The sequence below is a fragment of the Echinops telfairi genome, unplaced genomic scaffold (genome assembly GCF_000313985.2).
Source record: "Echinops telfairi isolate 266 unplaced genomic scaffold, ASM31398v2 ScPeMD7_1713;HRSCAF=2227, whole genome shotgun sequence".
Classification (NCBI taxonomy): Eukaryota; Metazoa; Chordata; class Mammalia; order Afrosoricida; family Tenrecidae; genus Echinops; species Echinops telfairi.
Genome location: NW_022105611.1, coordinates 15,128,367 through 15,150,766, shown reverse-complemented (window position 1 = coordinate 15,150,766; position 22,400 = coordinate 15,128,367). Strand labels below are relative to the sequence as shown.

General features: G+C 50.8%; 1 protein-coding gene across 1 annotated transcript in view; it reads right to left on the bottom strand.

Annotated features, from left to right (window-relative positions):
• LOC101654740 (teneurin-4) overlaps nucleotides 1-22,327 on the bottom strand; it is a 278,141-nt gene extending 255,814 nt beyond the window's left edge. Inside the window, exons 1-3 of the mRNA XM_045293084.1 lie at nucleotides 22,259-22,327; nucleotides 10,758-10,856; nucleotides 9,229-9,464 (exon numbers count right to left, since the gene is read on the bottom strand). Coding sequence (XP_045149019.1) covers nucleotides 9,229-9,464; nucleotides 10,758-10,804 — 283 coding nt within the window. The 5' untranslated portion in view covers nucleotides 10,805-10,856; nucleotides 22,259-22,327. The remainder of the gene's footprint in view (nucleotides 1-9,228; nucleotides 9,465-10,757; nucleotides 10,857-22,258) is intronic.
• Between the last annotated feature and the right edge of the window lie 73 nt (nucleotides 22,328-22,400).

The window sequence follows — 22,400 nt, the reverse complement described above, 5'->3', positions numbered from 1 at the left end:
TCTCTCAGACCGGTTGGAGGGCCGGACTATAGTTTAAAGAAAAAAGAAACTATGAACAAAGTCCTATGCACACTGCACATATCTTATTTTGAAGTGAAAAAACAGATAGGGCAAAAACACCCAGCGGGCCGGATAAATGTCCTCGGCGGGCCGCATGTGGCCCACAGGCCGTAGTTGGAGGATACCTGATCTAGTTCTTCGGGTCACGTGGCCCTTTAGTCTGCTGGACTACCGTACTTGCTTCCATGTCGCTGATTTTCTTCACTCCCGGTGGGAAGATGGAAATCGCCCGTGCCGTTATTGTGTCGGTAGGTAGGTGACTAGGTACTTTTCAGATTTTCGTAGAATGAAACACTCAAAAATATTTTCTGTATATAAATTACACCTCACTGAGTCTTTTCTCAGGTGACTGTGGCCTGGCGGTTGGGAAGGGAGACGTGGCTGATGGAGAAGCAGTTTGGGTTTCAATCCTTGCACAGTGCTAGGAAACGAAATCATGAGCAGTGGCTCTGCTCTATCTTCCATTGGTCCCTCCAGACTTGCTCGCTGTCCTCTTCCATGCTGCTCTGTGCCCCGGAGCAGGCTCACACAGCGCGGATCAAAGGGCTTCTGGTTGGGTTTCCCCATGGGAGAAGGTAGGAGCGAGTGAGGCTGAGGTCTCTGTTTTCTGGCCCCCTCACTACCATTGCTCCGCTGAAAACTATAGCTACTGTCAAGCAGCCCTTCCACCTGGCTCCTTCTCCAGCTCCGGTATCCACCCAATGTCATACACAGAAACGATAACTCGGTGTCATTAGCTTGCCAGCAGTGTTTCCCAAAGTGAGCTATATCACCCTCGGGGGTGGGGTGGGGTGTCTGCTGGGAAGACCCACAGAGCCTACAAAAGCAAAGAGCTACACTTGGTCCTCGATTATGGGCTACAGGACAAAGTTCTTAATTGCCAGGGGAGTGCTCCAAGGAACGGTTTTTTCCTTCCTGAAAGAGGGCCGGACACTAAATAAGTTTGGGGAGTATGGTCTAGGATCTTACTATCCTCTGACATTGGAAAGCAAAGATGTAACTTTGAGGACCAATGTGTGTCTGACCCAAGCCATAGTATTTGCAGTCGCATAGATGCACACGACAGTTGGACTGCGAATAAAGACTGAGGAATGGATTCGTGTGTTTTGTGAGGAAGAATACTGAAAGTACCATGGAATGCTAAAAGGCACACCGATCTATCTGGGGAGAAATAAGGCCAGAGTGCCCCTTGGAGACAAGGATGGCGAGGCCTCATCTTACATCCTTCGGACATGCTGCCGAGAGAGACCAGTCCCTGGAAGAGGACCTCATGCTGGTCAAGTACAGGGGCAGTGAAGGCGAGGAAGGCCTTAAGGAGATGGCCCAGTCGACAATGGGTTCACGTACAGGAACAACTGTGAGGATGTCACAGGCCTGGGCAGTGTTGTGCTCTGATGTGCCTCAGGACGCTATGGGTCAGAAGAGGCTCAATGGCGCCCAATAACAGCAGCAGCACCAAGCTCTTCCATCACAGGGCAGCGCTGCACCTTTGGACATTTTCTCTCTTACTCAGCTGACGCACGTTGAGTGTCTTAATACGTATGGCTGGTCTTCTGTTTGCTTTTACTTCTATTTTACAGATGAGGAAATTACAGCTTGAGGAGTTAAAGTCCTTGCTCGAGTGGCCCAGCGAAAAGAAAAACCCTCTCTCCTAAGGGCAAAATGAGACTTCCCATTGTCTCCACCCCTCGGGCTGCTTCTGTCCCGGAAGCCCCACAGAGCAGGGCCAGTTCTGCCCACAATGACAGAAGAGCCACTCTCCTCTCCTGAAGCCTGCCTTGCTGGGGACTGGCACATATTTGTCTGGGGCCTGTTCTGAAGAGAACAATCTATATATATCTTGCTATTAGCAATTCCCACAGAGCAGCATGGAGGAAGCAATCTTAGAGAGAAAAGCTTTAATACAAGCGCCTGTATCTTCGAGGGTTTTTCCTTCCTTTCCTCCTAAAAGACCAAGTTCAATCATCTCCATCTCCCATGCTTTGGGGCCATAAAACGTCTAAATCTATGGCTCTGTCCAACAGCCGATGGGAAGGCAAAGACGAAAGAGAGAAAAATGCATCTTATTGCCCACTCATGACACCCAGGCCCAAAGTGCAACAGGTCCGCGCTTAGGAGGCAAATGGTTTCTGAGCCCCCCAGGCTGGCCTGAGCTGAACCAGAGGGGGTAATTGAGGGGAAGCGGAGTACAATCACCTTGGCCTTTTCTTCTAATCCATCTCCTACTCGCCACATGGTTATGTCACCTGGACACGAGTCTCGGGACATGAAACCATCATGGTTTTGTCGCATCCAGTTCTTCTTTTGCTTAGAAGATTCTTGACAGAGCCAATCCTATTATACGGCCGTTGGCTCCGCCAACTCTTGGCGAGCACAGCTACTTTGGGCATGTTTCGTGTGAGAGCCTGCGTGTGCAGCAGAGACTAAAGCCCGCAGGGACTGGGGGTGGGGCCCCGAGCAGCAGTCTCCTTAAAGAGATGTGGTGTCCAATAGCCCTTCGAACTGGATTGCTGCCATGCTCAAGAGCGAGTGGAGAGATGTCAGCGATCTCGAGAGCTGGCACAGTGCGACGCGAGTCCCACTAGAGACCCCTCTTACCAACGCGGCCCAGATAACCTCAGAAAACCGGAGGCCCCGGCTTCTTCTAGACTAGGGTTGACAAACGTTTGAGACGGAAGAGTCAGTCCCGTCCCTCACAATTTTGAACATTACTTAGGAGCCATGCATGTCTTTTACAGATGAAATCACCATGAGCTGGGTGACACCCTTTCCATGATTTTTGGTTTTCCTTCAGAGCCACCCGTGCGACCGAAAGAGACGGGTATGACTTGAGAGCCGCAGTGTGCCGACTCCTGTTCCAGACCAAGAGCTGCAGTAACAGTTCAACAAGCTCTCCAATAGGCATCTTTGAAAAGCTGCAATTAAGCTTAGAAAAATTCCCACTTGTAAATTAAACTCTCACCGCTTTAAACAAGGGTGCAAATGGTAAGGGTTTTGTTTTTTTTTTGGCTATTCATAATCAGCTTTAGGTGTGACCTAATTTAAGAAAAAAATTTTTTTAACCTTCCCTGCGCACTAGAATGTCTAGTTACTGTGAAGTTGCTGCAGCCCACCTGTGTGACCCACCCGTGTGTCCCGGTGGAACATCCCATAGGTAGAACCACAGACGGGGAGGGCCTTCCAGGACCATCACGGTTGAGAAAGCACACATCCAAGGAGGGTCTGGCCATGTCCCAGGGCCACCAACAAAGGACTCTGTCCGTCATCACTATGTTTTTGTTCGTCCCCAACACCGTCTGTGCGGGTTTCAAGACCCTCTCCATAGCTTCACGAGGCAAGAACTCTTCTTCCTATTCCACAGGTGAGGAAACTGAGGACCCCTAAGGCTGCCCCACTGGACTGGGCAGAGCGGAGGTTCCCACCAACGTGGCCAGACTCTGAAATGCATCTTCTCTTCCAGCCCAAACTCTGTGGTGCCTTTGAGAAATCCCCGTCAATGACTCCTGCCCTGCAGGGCAGAGGCAGAAATAAGGATGGCCAAAATTAAACAAATAATACCATCTCAGGAGAACTCCCAATCTCCGTTTCAATGGAAATCCATTCTTGGTTCTTATATTATTACAAGATGTTTTCATTTCCTATTCCAAAGGCCTTGCTGGCAAAGACAGGTGCTTCAAGAGTCCTGACCATATTCACCCGAGGCTCTTGGGCGGCGGCACACACAGTGGCTGCTGCTTCTGTAGAGAGGCGGAGCGCGAGGAAGCCGTCGGTTTTATCTGGGCAAGGAAACTGGCAGCAAAAGGAAACTCGACTTCTGTCCCAGTTAAAGAAATGCTGGGAGGTGCTGCTTCCCTGGCACAGGACGGCAGTCTTATAAATGTTTTCTGACAGATGCCCTGGTTGTTCTGCCAGCTGCCTGTGTGACCAGCACAGCCAGGGAAGCCGGTAGGTGCTGCTGGGCTACAGGCCCGGCCCCAGTTCCACTTGAATGCTGCTACTGATCGGCACCTCACTCGCTGCCAACACGTCAGTGTGGGTTCCTGACAGCCCCACAGTTGGGTAGAACCGCCCCTGTGAGTTTCTGAGAGTGTAGGAAGCCCATCGTTCTCCTGCACGAACAGGCGTCCTTCTTCAGCTATGCTAATGATTGCATTGATAGGAATAGTATCTCACTTTTGGGAGGAATGCTTACTCTGCACTTGTGAGCAAGGTGCTTCGGGTAAATGATCTTACCCTCTGGTGTCACCATTGTTATTATTCCCCTCGTTTTCCAGAGGGGACCCCAGGGTCCACGTGTTTGAGCAAACTTGCCTTGGTTCGTGGTGCTTGCAGCCAGTGGACTGATAGCTGAAAGTAGGCTGGCCAGTTTGAGAACCCATATTTTCAACCAGGATGCTATTTACAGCTCCCTCCTCATAAAACGGGGCTGACCATTCCCACCACGTCCATTACACGGCCCATAAGGAAAGTGGACAGAGAAGTGAAGTCACGCGCACATGTTCACTCAGCCAGACAGCGGTGGGACCTTCTGATTCTTTATCATCTGCTCGAGCCCAGGATCGCTAGCACAGTGGCCCAGGAGGGTGGTCTTTGGAATCTCAAGTCTTGCTGTGAATCTCAGCTGGGTAACTGACTGATGGTGTGACACCGGCAAGTTGCTTAGCTTCTCAGAGCTGTAGTTTCCTCATCTGGAAAATACAGGAAATCACACTCGCCCCACAATATTGTTGGGGCGATGGCATATGGAGAGAGGAGGAGGAGAGAGCCCAAGTGCCCGAGGCTGGGTCAACCCCAGCTCTGCCACTGAGCATCTGAAGATGGGATCGGTTCTGCGCTAGTGGGAATAACGCCTCAGGATGTCGGGAGGATTCAAAGAGGAAGGGCTCACTCAACACACAGAGAGGCAGCTGGACACAGACAAGGCGAACTCACCTTCCTATGAACCGTAAACAGTGGCCCCTGCAATTTCTATTGCTTCATACCACCACACTGCTTTCTTTTGGGGAGTGAAAATATCTTAGAAACAATGAAATGCAATAAAATCATGTATCCGTGCCCTGTTGACACGTAATTAGCCATCCCCGATGTGGGGCTTGGAAAAGCACATGGACCATGTTGAAGCCCCTTGTCTTAGTCTCTCTGGTCTTGGTCTGCAGACAGGAGCTGTCTTTCCTAGAGCAAAGGCGCAATACTCAAACAGACACTAACGAGGACCTGCAATGTTCTTAACAGGAAGAAGATGAGACTATAGCAATGGCTGCCTTTCGGAGTGGGTATTCTTGGGAGACAAAGATATGCCCTCTTCCTCTGAAGAGATCCTACAGGATTCCTACCCAGAGCCAGAAGGGCCCAGGAACCCTGCCAGGGGGAGAGGAGATGCCTGAGATCAGAGGCCCTGTGGCCTTGGTGGGCAGCAGCCCAGGCACCCATTTCTCTATCTTCCTGTGAAGATAGCTGTAGATGTTGCTTCAAATCAAAGGTCACTGGCTGCTCTTTTCTCCAGAGACTTGCCCGCCACTAAGAAAGTTCACTTCAAATAGAGCTGTCACCGCTCTCATTCAGCTACAGCAGCCGAAGCAGATACCAGCGCAAGACAAAGTCTTTGGGCTCTTTGCTTTGGGCCTCCCCCTGTGCTGGTGAGGCGATACAATTCTTATCTGGAACTTGATAGGATGTAGAAAATAATTACAAATGAAAAGGTTATTCATAATTTTTAAATGAGTTAATTAGTAAACCCAGTCAGACTCACTCATTACAGTAATTAATAATTGATTATACTTGAAATTAAACACAATTTTTCATCAAAAATCTAATTAAATATCTGTGCTTTTGCCTGTTGATTAGATCGGTTGGTCTGCTGGAGAAGTCTTTGTTAAGGATATTTGGGCTTGGTTGAGACAATTAATTTGATTTTTAATGATTGATAGTTTCTTACAAGTTAGTCATCGCAGCCTGTAACCGTGGCCAAGCAACAAGACGCAACCCCTTTCCTCCCAGCAGCTGGAGGAGACCAAGCACGGAGGCCGACACCCATCCGGCTCCGCTAGCTCGCTGAACCCTCACAGACACCTTCCCGGGCCATGGACTCTGCCTGTTTGCTAGGTAGCAAGCGGGGGTGGGAGTGGGGTGGGTGTAGAAAGAGCAGCAACTGCCCGCAGGCACACAGCGGCTGTGTGGTCGTAGAGATGGGAATGAGATGCAGGGGGCTAACCTCTTCCCTGGGTAGCCAAGGGGACATCCCAGGCTTACCAATCTGACCCAGTCCTTGGATAGGAAAGCCAGATTCAGGTCTGAATGTTTTTGTACCTAGTTTCATCAGACCAGTGTATTCTTGCTGTGCCGTCGTGAGCCTCCCCATCCAAAGACACACATCTATCTTCCTCAGATCCACCTCCCTTTTCCTACACCATCGCTGTCTTAGTGCAGGCCTCCAGCTCTTCCTGGTGGCTGTACTGCTATTCCTCCCTGCCGCCTAGTGCTTCTTGTCCCGATCTTTCTAAAATCTTTCTCAAACAAAAGTCTGATTATGTCCTTCCACGGCGTAACACTCTCTAATGGCTTTCCACTGCCCAGCCAAGAAGGTCCGTCTTGGCAACGCCCTCAGTTTGGAACATCCTTCCCTCCTGTCTGCTCCAGCTAAGCCCAACTTCAGGAGTGAGCTAAAAGACCATCTTTCCCAGGGGGTCCTCCCCGTCATCCTAGGAGGGGTTGGGTACCTCCTGCGTTGGCTCAACCACTGTTTTGTGTGCACAACCTTGCGAAGCTATGCAGATCTCAGGAGGAGGGACTGTATTTTCATTCTTTAACCATCGCACTTAGTATGGTGCTTAGATCACAGCAAGTAACTCATGTGGTTTGCTGAATGAAAAGTAAAATTTACAAAATCCGATTCAGAGACTATCCATGTGGGAAGAAAAATTAAGTTATTCCGTCAACGCTAGTCTGGTGCTCTTGTTACACGGTCATCAAGGCTTGGTTTGTTTGCATCCTGTGACGCGGAGCGCCCGGTCTCCTACAACAACTTCTACCTGGTGATACTTGAAGACTGCTCGTGTGTTATTAGACAGAAGAGAAAGAAGCCTGTGGAAGAAGAGAAAGAGAAAAATCCGGAGAGAGAGTTTTCTTAGGTCATTAAAGGGTTTTATTCTTTTTCTTTGAATTAAGCTACACAGCATAAACCTGAATATGTCAACGCAAAGCAAGCTGATGTCTGTGTAGCAAGCTACTTGCTCTTCATAATGACATTTTATCAACGCATTCTAAAGTGACATTTCCTGTCCCAATGCCTACTCCTTTAGGACATAAAACAGTGTCAATCACGGCAAGACTTGTGTCAATGGCTAGAGAAACAGTATTGGTGCCACCAGAAAGGAACTTTCGTGCCAAGTAGTGCCGCCCGAAGCCCTCACCAGCATCTCAATTCAGTAACCCATCTCTTCCAGAGTTTTGCTGGGCCCTGACTTCGACTTAGTTCCTTTACCCAGTGGCCCAGAGCAGGAATGGCAAGGAACGCCTGACATGGCATTACGTTTCTCCATTCTTGTGACCACCACAGACATCACTAATCGATCCCCGAGACAATCTGCCATTGAGTCTGAGCATAGCCTCTGAGCCTGACTCAACAGAGCAGCAACCATTGATCAAAAAGAATAAAAGATGAAACCCATATGCCATCCTGGTCCTTAGAGCCTTATGTTCCCTAAAGCAAACCTCACAAAGGGAAAAAGAAACCCTGTACATCAGAAGAGGCTGATTCGTTAGAAATGTTTACAGAGACCTCCCAATTTGCAGCACTGTCGTCTTCCTGATGATCTGTCTTCATAAAATCCAGGAATCTTGAGAAGCAATCTGTTCAGCTCACCCACAGATATCACTGCTCAAATTCCTTCTCCACGTTCTGTGGGTCCATGCCCTACTGTTCATTTATAGTAACTGAGCACCTCCCATCTCTCAGCGAGCCCCTGCCCTACTCAATGACTTCACTGGCTACAGAGTCCTTTCCACACTGGGAGGGGCTGTTTCCTCTGATACTCTCTGCCAGTTGTTCTTATTTTTTATTCGACTTACACTTAAAATCAAGCCAACCGCCTCCCTAGCCCCCGATGAACAGAAAACCCTTTCCTTAAAGAATTACCGCAGAATTGCTTAGCATGGGTTCAAGACCTGAGAACACTGGCCCTGACCTACTTTCTATCTCCCAATCTGAAATCTGAAGGATGAAACTAAGAGTCTGAACAGCGGAAGGATGGAAATGACATTGAGGATTAAGTCAACCTCACTGAACGCCTTCACCCACAGGCTGTGTTACCTCCAGGCAATGACTCCCTCTACACAAGGCACACGGATTTCTTCAGACTACTACCTTCCCTGGGAGAAGGCCAAGGCCAAAGAGAGAGAGAGAGGTGAGTCGTTCCCGGCATGTGTCACAAATTCATCAAAGCAGCATGGTGCAGCAGGAGCTGGGAACCGTCCTGTTTGAATCAGGCAGTGCTTCCAGCCTCTAACCCAAGTGCAGCGCTCTGGAGATCTGGTCAGAGGAGCCCCAGTCACTGTTTCTTCCCTAGGCCCGGCTCATACTGCTTCCTGAGGCCCGCTGCTCCCCAGTGAGGAGTCCCCTGGTCTCTGGCTGCCAATGAACACTAGACCTTGGTTTCCACAACACCCTCAGACCATCGTGCTGGACCCTCACACCTCCAGACAGGTTTCCTGGCTTCCGTTCAGGATCAGCACAGTCCAGTCTTTGATGGTCCCTGCTGATTCCAGGGCATGCCTTCTCGGTCCTCTCCTCACTGTTGCTACATGGCCCCAGTGGAAGGGGCCTGACTGCTGCCCAGTTCCCCAACTTGCCATTTCATCGATAGCCACACCAATCTGTGCCACTCACCCTGAAGCCTAGTCCTAGTGAGTGCCTATGCCTTGACCCACGAAGAACAGATGAGAAGGTTCCTCTCTGGTTCTAAGAATGTCTCTGTCCACGTGCAGAGGGGAGGGGAAGAGGAGTACACTGGGCTGACCCTTGGCAGGTTTGGGGGGGTGAAGGCCTGTCCAGCACCCTTTGTGCTCTGATCTCCAGGCTGCCAAGGAGCCTTCAGTGCCCACAGGTGTATTGGCCGCTGCCCTCTGGGCCCAGGGGGAGAGGAGGGAGGCTGGGGCGAAGGAGGTGCTTACCCACGAAGTAAGTCAGCAGGATGACCAGGGTCGCCGAGATGACGATGGCGCTCAGGGCCGCACACTTCCAGTTACAGTACTTGGACGGTTTCTTGAGGCTAAAGGCTGGCCGGGTGAAGGTGCTGCGGGGCAGGGGTCGAGGTGGAGGGGAGTACACGGTGCTGGATGTCAGTGGGTACCCTGGGGACGAGGTGCAGAACAGCGGGGAGGTGCCACCTGGCTTGAAGAGGAAGTGCCTGTGGGCAGAGAGGAGGAGGAGGAGTGCGGTCAGGCTCCGAAGCGGCCTGGCCTATCCCCGGGAATGCCTGACACACTCAGAGGACGGAGCAGAAGCATGCATGGGCCTGGAGACAGCGCGCGAGCGCCACCACAGAGGAGACAGGGGGATGGAGAAAAGGGGAACCAAGTACCAGTCCACAAAAACAGAGCACACGAAGGCACGCTTCCACGGGACCTGAATGGGGGCAGTCCTACCCGTGGGGCAAACCTCCCAAGCGGAGGCACGAAGGTGTTAGCACTCCACCCCCTGGATGTGGGACGAGGGATACGGCACAGGGATCTTCCTTCTGGAAAGATCTGGGGCTGGATGCTGTTTCCTAGGGAACAAGCTACCGAACGGGGCTTTCTACTCCTGCAGACAGTTCTAGTCTGACACCCCGGGGCGGCTCTTCTGTCCTGGGGGTCGCTCGGCGTGCCGATCGACTCCATGGCAGTGAGTTTGCGTTTTCTCTAAGAGCAGTGCAGTCACTTGGAAACCATCTCAAATCCTGTTCTGCTACCTGGACGCAATGGACCTTCAAATGCCTCCCTCCGTCAAATACATGCGTTGCCGATGTACTCTGAGTGGGGCGTGGGATACCCACTCGTTGGAAGGGGCTCTTGTGGTCCTTGGAGCCCAGACCCTTTCATGAAGCTCTGCTGTGACCAAGAGGCCCCCTCATCGCCAATGCTTCCAAATAACTGCTCAGAAGCCAGGCTTGCTCCATTCTGAGCCCCTGGCGAAAGCTGCTCAGAGTGCAGGTGGGCCTTGGATCCTACTGCCTCGCTAGTCTTGAGCGCAGCCTTGGGCAGTCAGTGCACATGGTTGTAGCCAAACGCATGTCAGGTGGCTTTCACCATGGCCTGCGAGGGTTTCCACGCACAGCCTGGGAAGTCTCACCTCCTGCCAGATTCAGGGGAGCAGTCTCATCGCTACCAGCATATTAGCCGCCTCAGGTTGTAGAATACAGACCCGCAGGGTCTGTACTACACACACAAAATCGCTACATGAGATGATTTTCAGAATGGCAAAGGCAGCCAATGAGATGGCAGGAGCTGCATATTAACAAGGCTGCTGTTAATATGCTGGGGGACAGTCTTCTAAGGATAAACTCTTGCAAGGTGAACGTGGACTTGGGGATGGACATGCAATAGGATGACATTGGCTTCCTCAAGATGCCCCGGGAGGGAAGGACTCAGGGTTTGCATGCAAGTGCAGGGGGTTCTGGGAGAGTACACACAGAGAGGAGGAGCATGGGAATGCCACCTACCCGTCACCGTAAGCCCCATCATGGCGGGAGGCGCTGAGAATGTCCATCTCAATGAGGTTGTCCTGCAATGTCCCTAGGAATGGCTGCTTGCCTAGGTTTCTACGCACACATGGAGACATGAATGAAGCAATGAGTCATGCATCGATGAAGGGGGCAGTAAAGAAACACACACAGTGGCTGGTTGGTGCAGCAGTGCGTGAGACCAGCGCATCACGGCGTCCAGGCAATGGGGTGGTGTGCAAGCTGCGTGTCTAGGGGGCACACCTGGCTCACAGCATCCGTGGGAGCACTCTCCACACAAACCTGAATGACGGGCAGTTGTGTGCATCAAATCCCAGCCATCATTGCTGAGGAGCGAGTAAGCATCAGGCCCTGAGCCACGCACATTACCCATCATGTTCCCCAACCCTCCCAAACAGGCTAGAGGAAGGGTGTGCAACCTACACTACACAGACGCGCAGGTTGGGATATGGCGAGGTAACAGGACTTGCCCAAAGTCACCAGTGGGCAAGGTTCAACAGAGGGATCCAAGTTTTATCTGGCTCCAATATCTGGGATGACTCTCCTACAGGATGCTACCTATGTACTGTATTTGCTTTGGAACAGCAAAGCATGCTCTCTCACTTTGCTAAGCCAACCTGGATGGTGGGGTGGGGTGGGAAAGTCAAGCTCTCCGGGCCACTGCTTTCTAAAGCAAGGACTCCCCCGCCGTCTGGAGAGCTGTTACAGGCTCATTCTGTTGATTTGGAGTCGGGGTGAAGGAGGAGCCCGAGAAGATGGATTTCTCCCTAGTTCCCAGGTTTTGGCTGAAGATGCTGACTCCTGGACCACATGTTGAGTACGGCGGTCTGTTCGCCCTGTAGGCACCTGGATGATCAGTGGCCTGCAAAGATGGAGCCCCTGAGAACTCAGAGGGAGTTCCCCAATGTGTGTGCACGGAGAGCAGGGCCGGGTTGTTGCCTTTGTTTCTAAGCTATACTGGAAGCAGGCGCACCTGCTCTTTCTGGTTTCAACCACGCCCCTTAAGTGACATCATTCACACCGGCACACACTGGATCCTGTTTCCTGACACTTTCAGGACTGCTGCCACCTCACCTCCTTTACAGCCCTGCAGGGGGTCATTTTCAACAAGTCAGCGGGGGCTTCCGTCTGTTGCAAGCACTTGTGGGAAGGAAGGACCTCAGAGGGCCAACGTCTGAGCTTCGCCCCACCAGTGCCCCTCCTTCCGCCTCTGGGCAGGTCCTGGGAGCCAGAACACTTGAATTGTGCCTGTCTTTTATGCCACGCGGTTGCTGCGTGACCTGAACCTCTGAGTCTCCCTTTCTTCGTCTGTGAACAGGAACAGCAACAGTAAGCCCACAAGGTCCTACCAGGATCTTCAAAACGGGCAACCGAGGAAGGGCGTGCTATCTCTGTTTTACACCCGAGGAAGCCGTGAGTGGTGGCGATGACATTGGAAGAATTTTTATGAGCTGCTCAAATATTATGTGAAGTCCTCCTGCAAAATGTAATTGCTGTTCATATGTTAATCATGGTTCCAGATGCTTGGGAGCGCTGCGACAATTACCTAATTCAAACGGCATCCCTCACAAACAGTCCCCTGGAATGAGAATGCCATTCCTTGTGCAGGGTGGTAAGGCAAGGACCAGCGAGGTAAAGTGGTTTTGCTAAGGTAAGCGCGCAACAGCAGTGGCACCAAAGCCTGGGACCGGAGCTGACGCCCTCTCTGCTTCACATCCTTCTCTCGCCCCACGCTTGCCCCTGGCCTACTCCACCAACCAGAGGAAGGAGATGTTGGAGGTGCCAGCTCCACTCAGTGCTTGTTGCTAAAATCCTCTGGGCCAGTGAGAGCACAAGGCAATGCTCTGGCAACTGAGGCCACTGAGCGGTGAGTGCCCTGGCGCCGGGAACTTCTTAGGGTGAGCTCGGGCAATAAGCTATCCTGGGGGAGTGCATACCCGAAGCATCTCCCAGTGTTGGTGGAAGTTTTTTACCTCCAGGCAGGTGGCCCAGTGGGAGGCACATAATTCATGAGGTCAGGCAGACCAGGGTTCAGGTCCAGCTCCATCCTTCAGCAGCCCTGAGCCAGGTGAGTTACTCTCTCTGAGCAGCCGTAACAAGGTAATAATCTGCTGTACACTGAAGGGCAATCTGGATCAAGTCTCTTCTTGTTCTCACTCCTCCAGTGGCTTCCTAAACCTTTCAGAACCAAGCTGTAGTCTTCTCCTGATCCTGAAAGACCTGGCCCCCGATGCTTCCCCGACCTCCTCCTCTGTACCCCAGATTCACTGACCTCCTTACTGCTGGTGCTTCAACAAGCCAAGCATGTGTTTCCATCTGCCTCCATCCACCCCTCCCCGTGCTCGACGGCAGCCTGGTCTTCTTATCTACCTACCGTAGCTCTAATCGACAGCTCTTAGGTGCCCTGCTCTGCTCCCATTTTCCTTACAAGAAGTGGTTATGGTGATGTGGTGTACACACACACACACACACACACACACACACACACACACACACACTTAATTGACTGATTTGTGTACGATGTTTCTTTCTAACTCGACTTCAGTTCTGTGAAGGTGGGTGTCCTGTCTGCCTGATTCACTGCTGTGTGCCCGAGCCAAAAAGAGTGCTCCTCATTGTAGCAGGCCCTCAGCGAGTCCGTGCTGTGTTCTCCTGAACAAAAGGGACTGAGCAAGTGTGCAAACACACCGGGGTGCAGAATCGAGGGTTGGAGCCGAGGCTGGTTTATCACCCTTCTCTCCACCCCCCTGCACTCAGTACTGTCCTGTGGCCTGATCTGAATAGCCATTACTTCCAGGGCCAGGGCACCTCCTTCCTGGAGAGTAAAGGCAGGGCATCTGGCTCACGCCCCCACAACACCTAGATATTTAATCTAACGCCAAACTAGTGTGGCGATCTCAATGATTCAAATCTATACCTTAAGGCACCATCAAATACATGCAGCTATAGAAAAATAAACCACCAAACAAAGGCTGTAGATCAAAATGCTAACAGTGGAGATCTCCTAGTATCTGGATAAAGAGTGATTTTTATTTTTATGATTTTAAAAGACACCGTTGTTTAAAGAGAGGCAGAGACTACTATCCCCTAAAAGTACAGATCTGTTAGGACGAGATGCGAACAAGAACACCGAGTACGGGATTTCTGGGGCAACGGGCTGCTGGCTCTCCCGGCGGAGCTTCCACGCGTGGGCAATCTTGGGGACTCATCATCCGGCTCACTCCGGACTTGGAGGGACAAGAGCACTTGCCAAAAATGCTTGCTATTCCGAATGAAATTCTGGCCTCAAAATAGCCTTATGCTATAATTTTAGAACTTAGTTCTGGGCCAAATGACTTGGCCTATTTGGTGGCTGAGGAAAGTGATGCCCAGAGAGGCACGTATCCTGCCTAATGCACACAGCCAGTGTGAGGCAGAGCTGAAAGTACACACTAGGGCTCTAACACTAAGTCCAAGGCTCCCTGCTGAGTTTCCTGCCCACCCACCCCCTCCCTCAAAACTTCAGCACTGAAATTCTACGGAAAAGATTTCTAGGACTCTACTTCTAGTGAAAAACAGAACTTATAAGTTATAAGGGACTGAAACCCCCCAGTGGGGCCACAGGCCTGCATGTCTGCCCAATGCTACAGGGACCCCGGGAACAAGAGACCTTTGACCCTCACATCTATGGGTGTTATCTCATTTTACAGATACAGCCACTGAGGCTCAGGTGAAGTCACCGGGTGGGGTCATGTGGTTAGGAAAAGGCAGAGGTGGGACAAATGTAGACCACTCTAGCTTCACAGCCCCACGCTGCCAATCCAGGAGGGGGGTGGAGCATCTGGAGAGCCAGCCACCACTAAACCCCGGCATTCTTCAAGCTCTTCTGGGAATGGGTTCTTTTCGGGCCTCAGGGGAGGCCTAGCTCTCGTTCCTGAGCTGCCTGAAGCAGGAGCTTCGTGCTGGTCCTAGTACCCAGCCTGGAGCCTGGCGAGGGAAGGCTGAGCACCCCTCACACACGCTGACCAAATGGCACCTGGAAAGGAAATATCCAGGAAGTTCTTTGGGACAGCCCTGCTCAACAGCCCATCTTCTGGTCCTGTCTAGATCGTGTTTCCATCCACAAAGCCCGGGGTCCAGGCATGCCTTTACCTCGTTCTCACAAGAACAACAGTGGGTGTGCCACCTCTGTGTCTGTAGCTGAGACCACAGGGTGGGCGGAGGGCCGGTGACTTGGTGAAACCCACACAAAGGTTAGTGGGATGGTGCTGGGATTTCAGCTAATGAATGAAGAAAGAAACCACAAATGGGCCAGGCCATAGAGACCCTTCTACAAGGTGGTCCCCGTGTGTTACTCTCCTACATACAAAGATGTTGATAGCGACCCAGCTCCACTTCCACCACCCTGGGACCCTCGTGACTGACAGAATCGGGACAGGCTCCTTTTCATATCACTCCCGGTCCCCATTTACTCTCAACACCACGAGGCCCCTGTGCTTCTACTCCAGCCTGCCAACCATTTACCCTCCTTCTGAAGTGCCTAACGCTCCTGCCTCCGCGCCTCTGTGTAGCTGTCCGCGGGGAGCCTCCTCTTTCCTGTGTGCTCTGAGAAGCTGTAGTCCACGATCAGGAAGGCAGCATGAGAGAGCGGTGAGGCGCCTGTGAACGGACGTGGGTCGCTTCGGTAAGGCTCCTGGCCCTTCCATTTCCAGGTAAGCCATGTAACTTTTTGATGCTTTACGATATTTACATCTACAATGGGAATGATCATGAGATGAACCTAGTAGTGCAGAAGAGAGTTACAACAGGTGGTCTGAAAGCTATCTTTCAAAAGGCTAGCTATAAGGTTGAAACTTGGCTGGTGTCTAGGCACACGTGGAGGGTTCCCAGGAGTTACTGACAGAATGGGCTCCGTGTGCCAAAAATGTTTGTAAAAGCAGTATGGGCTTGTGCGGAACACCTACTCTCCTTCTGGGAATCTGGACTGGGGATGTGAGGCAAGCAGTGGCCACCTATGTGATCACTCCCTCTCCGTGTCCCCCAGTAAAAATAACCCCAAGCACTGAGATGCTGAGCTCCACTGGCCGGCAACAATTCACACGCATAGTCACAACCCAATCCTGGGGAAATTAGCATATCTTGTATGGTGTAGTGATTTGTGAGTTAGGCTGCTAACCTGAAGGCCAGCAGTTCAAACCCACCAGCGGCTCTCAAGGAGAAAGATGAGGCTTTCAACTCTCATAAAGAGTTTCAGTCTCATAAACCCAAAGGGGGAGTTGTACCCTGATGCGCACACACACATATATGCCCACGCGTGACTGTTATATGTTGTTGCTATGAGTCAGAATCGACTTGATGACAGTGAGTTCCGTTTGTGGCCTCCACTGGGAGAGGACTCTGGAAGCGTATCCCTGGTTTCTCCTGGACTTTGCTCCGTGCACCTTTTCCTCTTGATGACTGTGTTTTGAAACCTTTGATGTAATACGTCATGGATGTAAGTATGACTGTATGATGGGTCTTGTGAGGAATTCTAGTGGATCAGCAACCTTGGGGGTAATCCTGGGGACTCCCAACACTGTACCTTATGGGGTAACTGTGAGAATGGAAGAGTGGGTATGTGCAAGGTACTTAGAGCGGCACCTAGCACCCTGTAAGGGCTACATGAGTGTTTGTACGATTGGGAATTGAAGTTCCTAAGCAGAGGGAGCGTGCCTTCTCTGCTCGGCTGTCCCCTCTTGGTGCAGTGTCCACAGGGCCCTGCCTCGTTCACTTCCTGGTCTGTTCCCTCACTAGATGTGGAGCTTCTTCCATGGCTGGGATGGAATCCCTGGATATCACAGAAGACTGTCAGATTTCAGGGGTTGGTCTGATCAAGCGGAAGGCAACATGTGTCATTCTGGGAACCACACCAGACCTGAGGCTAGGCAGAGCTGCTCCCCAAATAGAGTAAAACCACAAACAGGGTCACGTGCTCCCAAACCAGGCCTGAGATGAGACAAGCTGAAGCCCGGGTCTGGCAGCCTCCAGCTCTGGCTTCGCCTTCATCCAACAAGAGCCTGGCGGGTTATTAATCAGACAGTCCCTGTGAAATCAATTAAGTTTCTGATGCTGCAGACAAGAGAAACAGGCCAGGGTTTGGTGGGGCATGAGCACACAGCTCTTTCCAGAATGGACCGCAGATGCACCCAAGGGAGTAGGCAACGTCTCACCCTAGCTCGAGGGAGCAGAGAGGTGAGCCCAGCCTCCTCCCAGAGGACCTAGTTAACCCGGGAAAGGGCCAGAAGCCTGGCAAGAACCGAGAATGGAGTGGATTCACCTCCAGGGCCCTCCCTCTCCTTTCCCCTTTCACTGATATTTCTTTTCCTGCCAACAGAAATCCAAAGCCCTCTTGATCATCCTACCAGCTGTTATGGTATTTGCTCAGCTATGTACTTTAGACTCTCAACACAGAATCAGTTTGACAATTAGGGAAGGGGTTATGTGACAGTTTCTCTGGCAACAGGAGGTTCCCCATTCAGTGGGGTCTGCAAAGAGTGTTTCTGCCACCAATCTAGGCCGTAGTTCAGGACGTGCCTTCCTCTCCTCCTGCACACGCCAGGGCTCAGGCTTTCCCTCCGACTCTCAGCTCACACCCCCCAGGCCCCTGGGGAAGCTTTCCCTTGTCCCTCCTCAAGTCTCACTGGAGTGTATGTATCCATGCATTTGTTCTGTCATTCGTTCATTTTATCTTGCCTGTGTGCTAATATCTACTAAGCACCCATCATATGGCCAGCCCTGGGGAGTGGGCTGGCTAGCAGGAGACATCTGAAACACAGGCATCTTCCTTATCATAGCACTTACACTGTCACAACACAAGAGCCTCCTGTCCTATGTTTTAGCTGCTAGGCTCATAGTGGGCATTCCACAAATAGTTATTGAATGGCAAGTACTACATAAGTAATTGAACATCTACTGCGTGCAAAGACATTTTCAGGCACTTTTCTTGCGTGAGTGTTTGAATGGTCCTTATAAGACAGTGTGGTGGATTAAAGATGACCACAGATTATTGGACACTGCTCCCATTGAGACGTGGGGTCTGTAACCCTGCCCCTTTAACTTGGCTGACTGTTCCTACTTTGACCAATTGAAAGACTTTTGAAATATTTCTATTGGCAAATATTTAGAAAGGTTAACAGCTTCATACTAGTGTAAGAAGCCTGAGCAACCAATTATAAGGTAAAACCACCCTGCTGGAAGAACATGTGTAGTTCAGAGACTACAGCCAAGAGGGCAAGGATGCTCCCTAGCCATTTCTACCCTGCCAAGGTGTCCAGCATATGAGTGACACCATATTGGATTCTCTATACGAGCTTTTCTGCCAGCAAATACCACCAGTATAGGGCATTATGAGTTGGCTGTTAACTACAAGGTTAGCAATTTGAAACTACTTCATGGGACAGAGATGAGACTTTCTACTCCCATAAGGATTTACACTTTTGGAAACCCACAGCGGCAGTACAACTCTATCCTGGAAGGTCTCTGTTAGTCTGGATTGACTTGATAGTGAGTTTTTTGAGCACTTCCTAAATGACTCATAAAATTATGGAGCATAATTGAATGGTAGTAGGTTACCTGTTGGGCTGCTAACCACAAGGTTAGCAGTTCAAAACCACCAGCTGCTCCAAGGAAGAAAGATGAAGCTTTCTATTCTCATAAAGAGTTCCAGTCTCAGCAACCCATAGCGGCAGTCCTATTGCATCTTCCATTCCATGAGCTGGCATCGATTTGAGGACAGTGAGCACGGAGTTTTGCTTTAGGTGCTGAGGAGTTTGTTATGTGACACTAATCAGATCAGGAAGGTACTGCTATTTTCTCCATTTGGGAGATGAAAAAATGCAAGGTCTATATCCATTAGCTAGTGTGAATACTGGAGTAGAGATCTGAGCATGGTGTGTGTGTGTGTGTGTGTGTGAGAGAGAGAGAGAGAGAGAGAGAGAGAGCCCCTAACATCTGTGAATAGCTGGCTATGTGAATAATGCCTTCAGAACATCAGCTGTGCCCTCAGGGCCAAACTTACAACTTCTCCAAAGCAGAGAAAAGGTTAAATCTATTATCTTTTCCCCTTCCAGTCCTCTGGTCGGAAAAGGCTCAATGAGTAAGTAACTTCTCAGGACTAATTTTCTTTGCAGATGGGCGTGAAAGCACAGGCATGACTGGTCCAGCACCCACTGTGAGAGCCGGGCATGGCCATGTTCCTTGGTCCTCTGACATCTCCTTGACTCTGCCTTCCCAGCCACAGGGATCAACGGGAAAGCTGAGCACACACTGTGGATGAGAAATGACAGCTCAGAGAGCCTAAGTAAGCGCCCTAACTGCTAAAAGCGAAGGTCAAAATCTAGGTCCATCTGAGTCCACACACGTTCCACCTTGTTGAATTGGCCACTTATGATTCCATTTGCCAGACTTGTCACGGATCACTCTTAACTATCCCTTGCTAGTTCTTTGACGTCCGTCAGTTAAGGTCAAGATTGAAATGGAGAATTCTACGCGTGCTATCGGCTGTATTAGGTAGGTACCACTACCAGTCTGAGGCCATCTTTGGTTGCACATGGACTCTGGGGTCACAGAGGAAGACATTCACAAACATTCTAGCTGGGTCTTCAAGAAAAAGTCTGCCAGTGAGTTGATTCTGATTTACAGCCACCCTATAGGACAGGGTAGAACTGCCCCTGTGGGTTTCCAAGGCTGTAACTCTTTGTGGGAGTAGAAAGCTTCATCTTTCTCCTGCAGAATGGCTGGTGGTTTCAAACTGAAAGTGGCTTTTGAAAAATGAAAAAGGAAGAAGGGCATCCTAGCAGAAAGCTGTGGAAGAGAGTACAGATTTGGGGAATGCTGACAGATAACCATACATACTCACATATACATATGCATACTGAATTTATAATTATTACAAATGTGTATGAATATAACTGTAACTATATATATACGTACACACAAGGGGGCTTCAAAAAGGTCATGGAAAATTTCTACTATTCTTCATTCCATTTTCCCACAGACTTTCATATCTACTTGTGTATATTAAAAAACAAACTCTGCTGTTGAGTTAATTCCGACTCATAGTGGCCCAACAGGGCAGAAGCAAAATGCCCCATGGGTTTTCAAGGCTGTCTATCTTTACAGAGGCACATGGTCATTTCTTTCTTCTGCAGGAGAGTGGGCAGGTTCAAATCTCACACACCTTTTGGTTAACAGAGGCGCTCTTAACCCCTGCACCCCCAGGAATCCATATATACAAAATGGCCAGTGTTTGTGCTTATCTGTATCTCTGTATATATAATGGTATGCATACACACACACACACACACACACAATAGTATATGTGGGTATATACCAACATATTAACAATATCTACCCTTTGGTGGTGGAAAAAAGTGAATTTCTTCATGCTTATTTCAAGTTTTAAAATATTCTGTAGCAAACGATTATTAATCAGAATGTACTTGAAGAGTGAGGGTGGCAAGACTTCATCTCACCTACTCGGGTGGTAGTGTGAAGAAGGACCAGCTCCTGGGGAAGGGCGCCCTGGCTGGTAAAGCAGAGGGTCGGTGACAAGGAGGAGGGCCCTTCTCAAGGATATGGCTCGACGCAATGGCTCCCACACTGGATCCAACACCAGTACTGGTTGTCAGGAGGCTTTGGGCTGGGCCGTCCTTCACCAGGTTGTTCTCAGAGTCACTGTGAGTCAGAAATGACTTGATGGCACCCGGCAGCAGTGATAAGAAACTCTTAGTGGAAGAAAGTGGTGGCCCTGGTGGTTTGCTCAATGGGTAGGACATTGGTTCTCATCCTGTGGGTCAAGACCCCTTTGGGGGTCGAATGACCCTTCCACAGCGGTCGCCTTATTCATAACAGCAGCAAAATCATAGTAGCAATGAAAATAATTTTATGGTTGGGGTCACCACAACATGGGGAACCGTATTAAAGGGTCGTGGCATTAGGAAGGTTGAGAACCAGTGGGGTAGTAGGTCAGGATGAGAAAGTCAAGCGAGCACTGGCCAACAGGTAAGGAAGGAGCGTTGGGGCCTCCCTTAGGAAAATTTTCCTGGCCTACCTTTCTTCCCTTAAGACCACTTGGAGACTCAAAGTAAAGAGCCCCTGCATGTCCCCACCCACTAATGACCCAAGCAGAGAGAGTAGCTACTGTGCTCGATGCCAACTAGGCCCATCGATCATCTGCTGGCTTCTTTCAGCCCCATGCGGTCGTTCAATAAGCACAGTGGAGATAATGGAGATCTGATTAAGCTACCCCAGGTGGGGATGGCATGTAATTATCCCACACTGTTCCCGACTGCAGCCTCGGAGGCAGGTGGAAATATCACCCGCAACATGGAAGGGTGCCAAGGGAAACTCTTACCAACTATGAGCCCTGAAGTGGGGTCGGGGACTGCGCTTGCTTTAGAAAACGATTCCACAGGAACGCAATGGGGCCAAAGGGTGTCCTTCTTTCTCTCACTCGACCCCACAAGCTCCGTGTGGGGGAAATGATCACCGTGTGCTGGGCCGACGCAGAAGGACATACTTTTCCTGCACAGATCCATTCTAATGTCCTTAAATGTGCTCTGACTTTTCCCCCCTGTCTCAAATAGAACGAGAGTTGTGGGAGAGGGGAGTCGGGAATATGAGTGTTTCAGGCCAGTGTAATAAATCAAGCAGATGACTCAGAGATTCTAATTGTGCCAGCCTGGGACACTCCATCTTCATGGAGGGAAGGGACCAAGCCCACAACTTATCTCTGAGTGGGATTTGGGGGAAATACAATGTTCATCTTTACATCTTTGTGCATATTCTCCAGAGAGCTTGGCTGGCTTATGAAATCAGGGAAAAGAGACCTCTTTGGCAAAAATGGGGGTTAAACAGAGGTAAGAAAGCAACAGTCCACACCTGTGACTGGGGTAGCTGACAGAATGTAGGCTGGGAGAAGAGACAGGGGGCGAGGACCCAGGTCAGCAGTCACCTGGAAGAGGTGGTGGTGGTGGTGGTGCGAAGGACTTGTTCTGAGTGCTTTGGGTACAAAAGCGAGTGGCCAGCAGGAGAGGTGACTCCCATCCACGGAGAACCGGCCACAGGCCAAGCTGGCAGTGGGATCAACACGCTTCTCCAGCAGGGTCCAAACGCAAGATGGAACACTGTTCCTGGTCGCTGTGTGTGGCTGCCACACCCGCACACAGCAGCCCTCTCCAGCCTCGCTGTCGTTTGTCCAGGTGGGAAGGGAAGGGACTCGGTCAACATTCTACCTTTAGGGAACGGTAGGCCATGGGTGGACCCTCGGAGCCTTTCGATTCTGTTCGCTCATCCCGCCCTGCACTCCACTTCTCTAGCAATCAGAGTGCCAGTGTCTTGAGAGGCCCAGCTGTTGTTGCCTGGACAGGGTCGGTGGAAGGGACCCCCTAACTGGTCGCTGGAGATCCTGGGTCTCCGAAGCCAGCCTCCGGCCACCCTCCCCAGCATTCCCCGGCCCGCACCTGGTCTCCAGGGGGATGTTGCTGTTGAGCAGCCAGTTGTCCTGGACGTGGGCGGGCTCCTGGGCGCCGCCAGCCGGCGGCTCTCCGGAGAGCGAGTGGTCCGTCGGGGCGGGGCTGGGGTTGCTCCGCGGAGTGAAGTTGC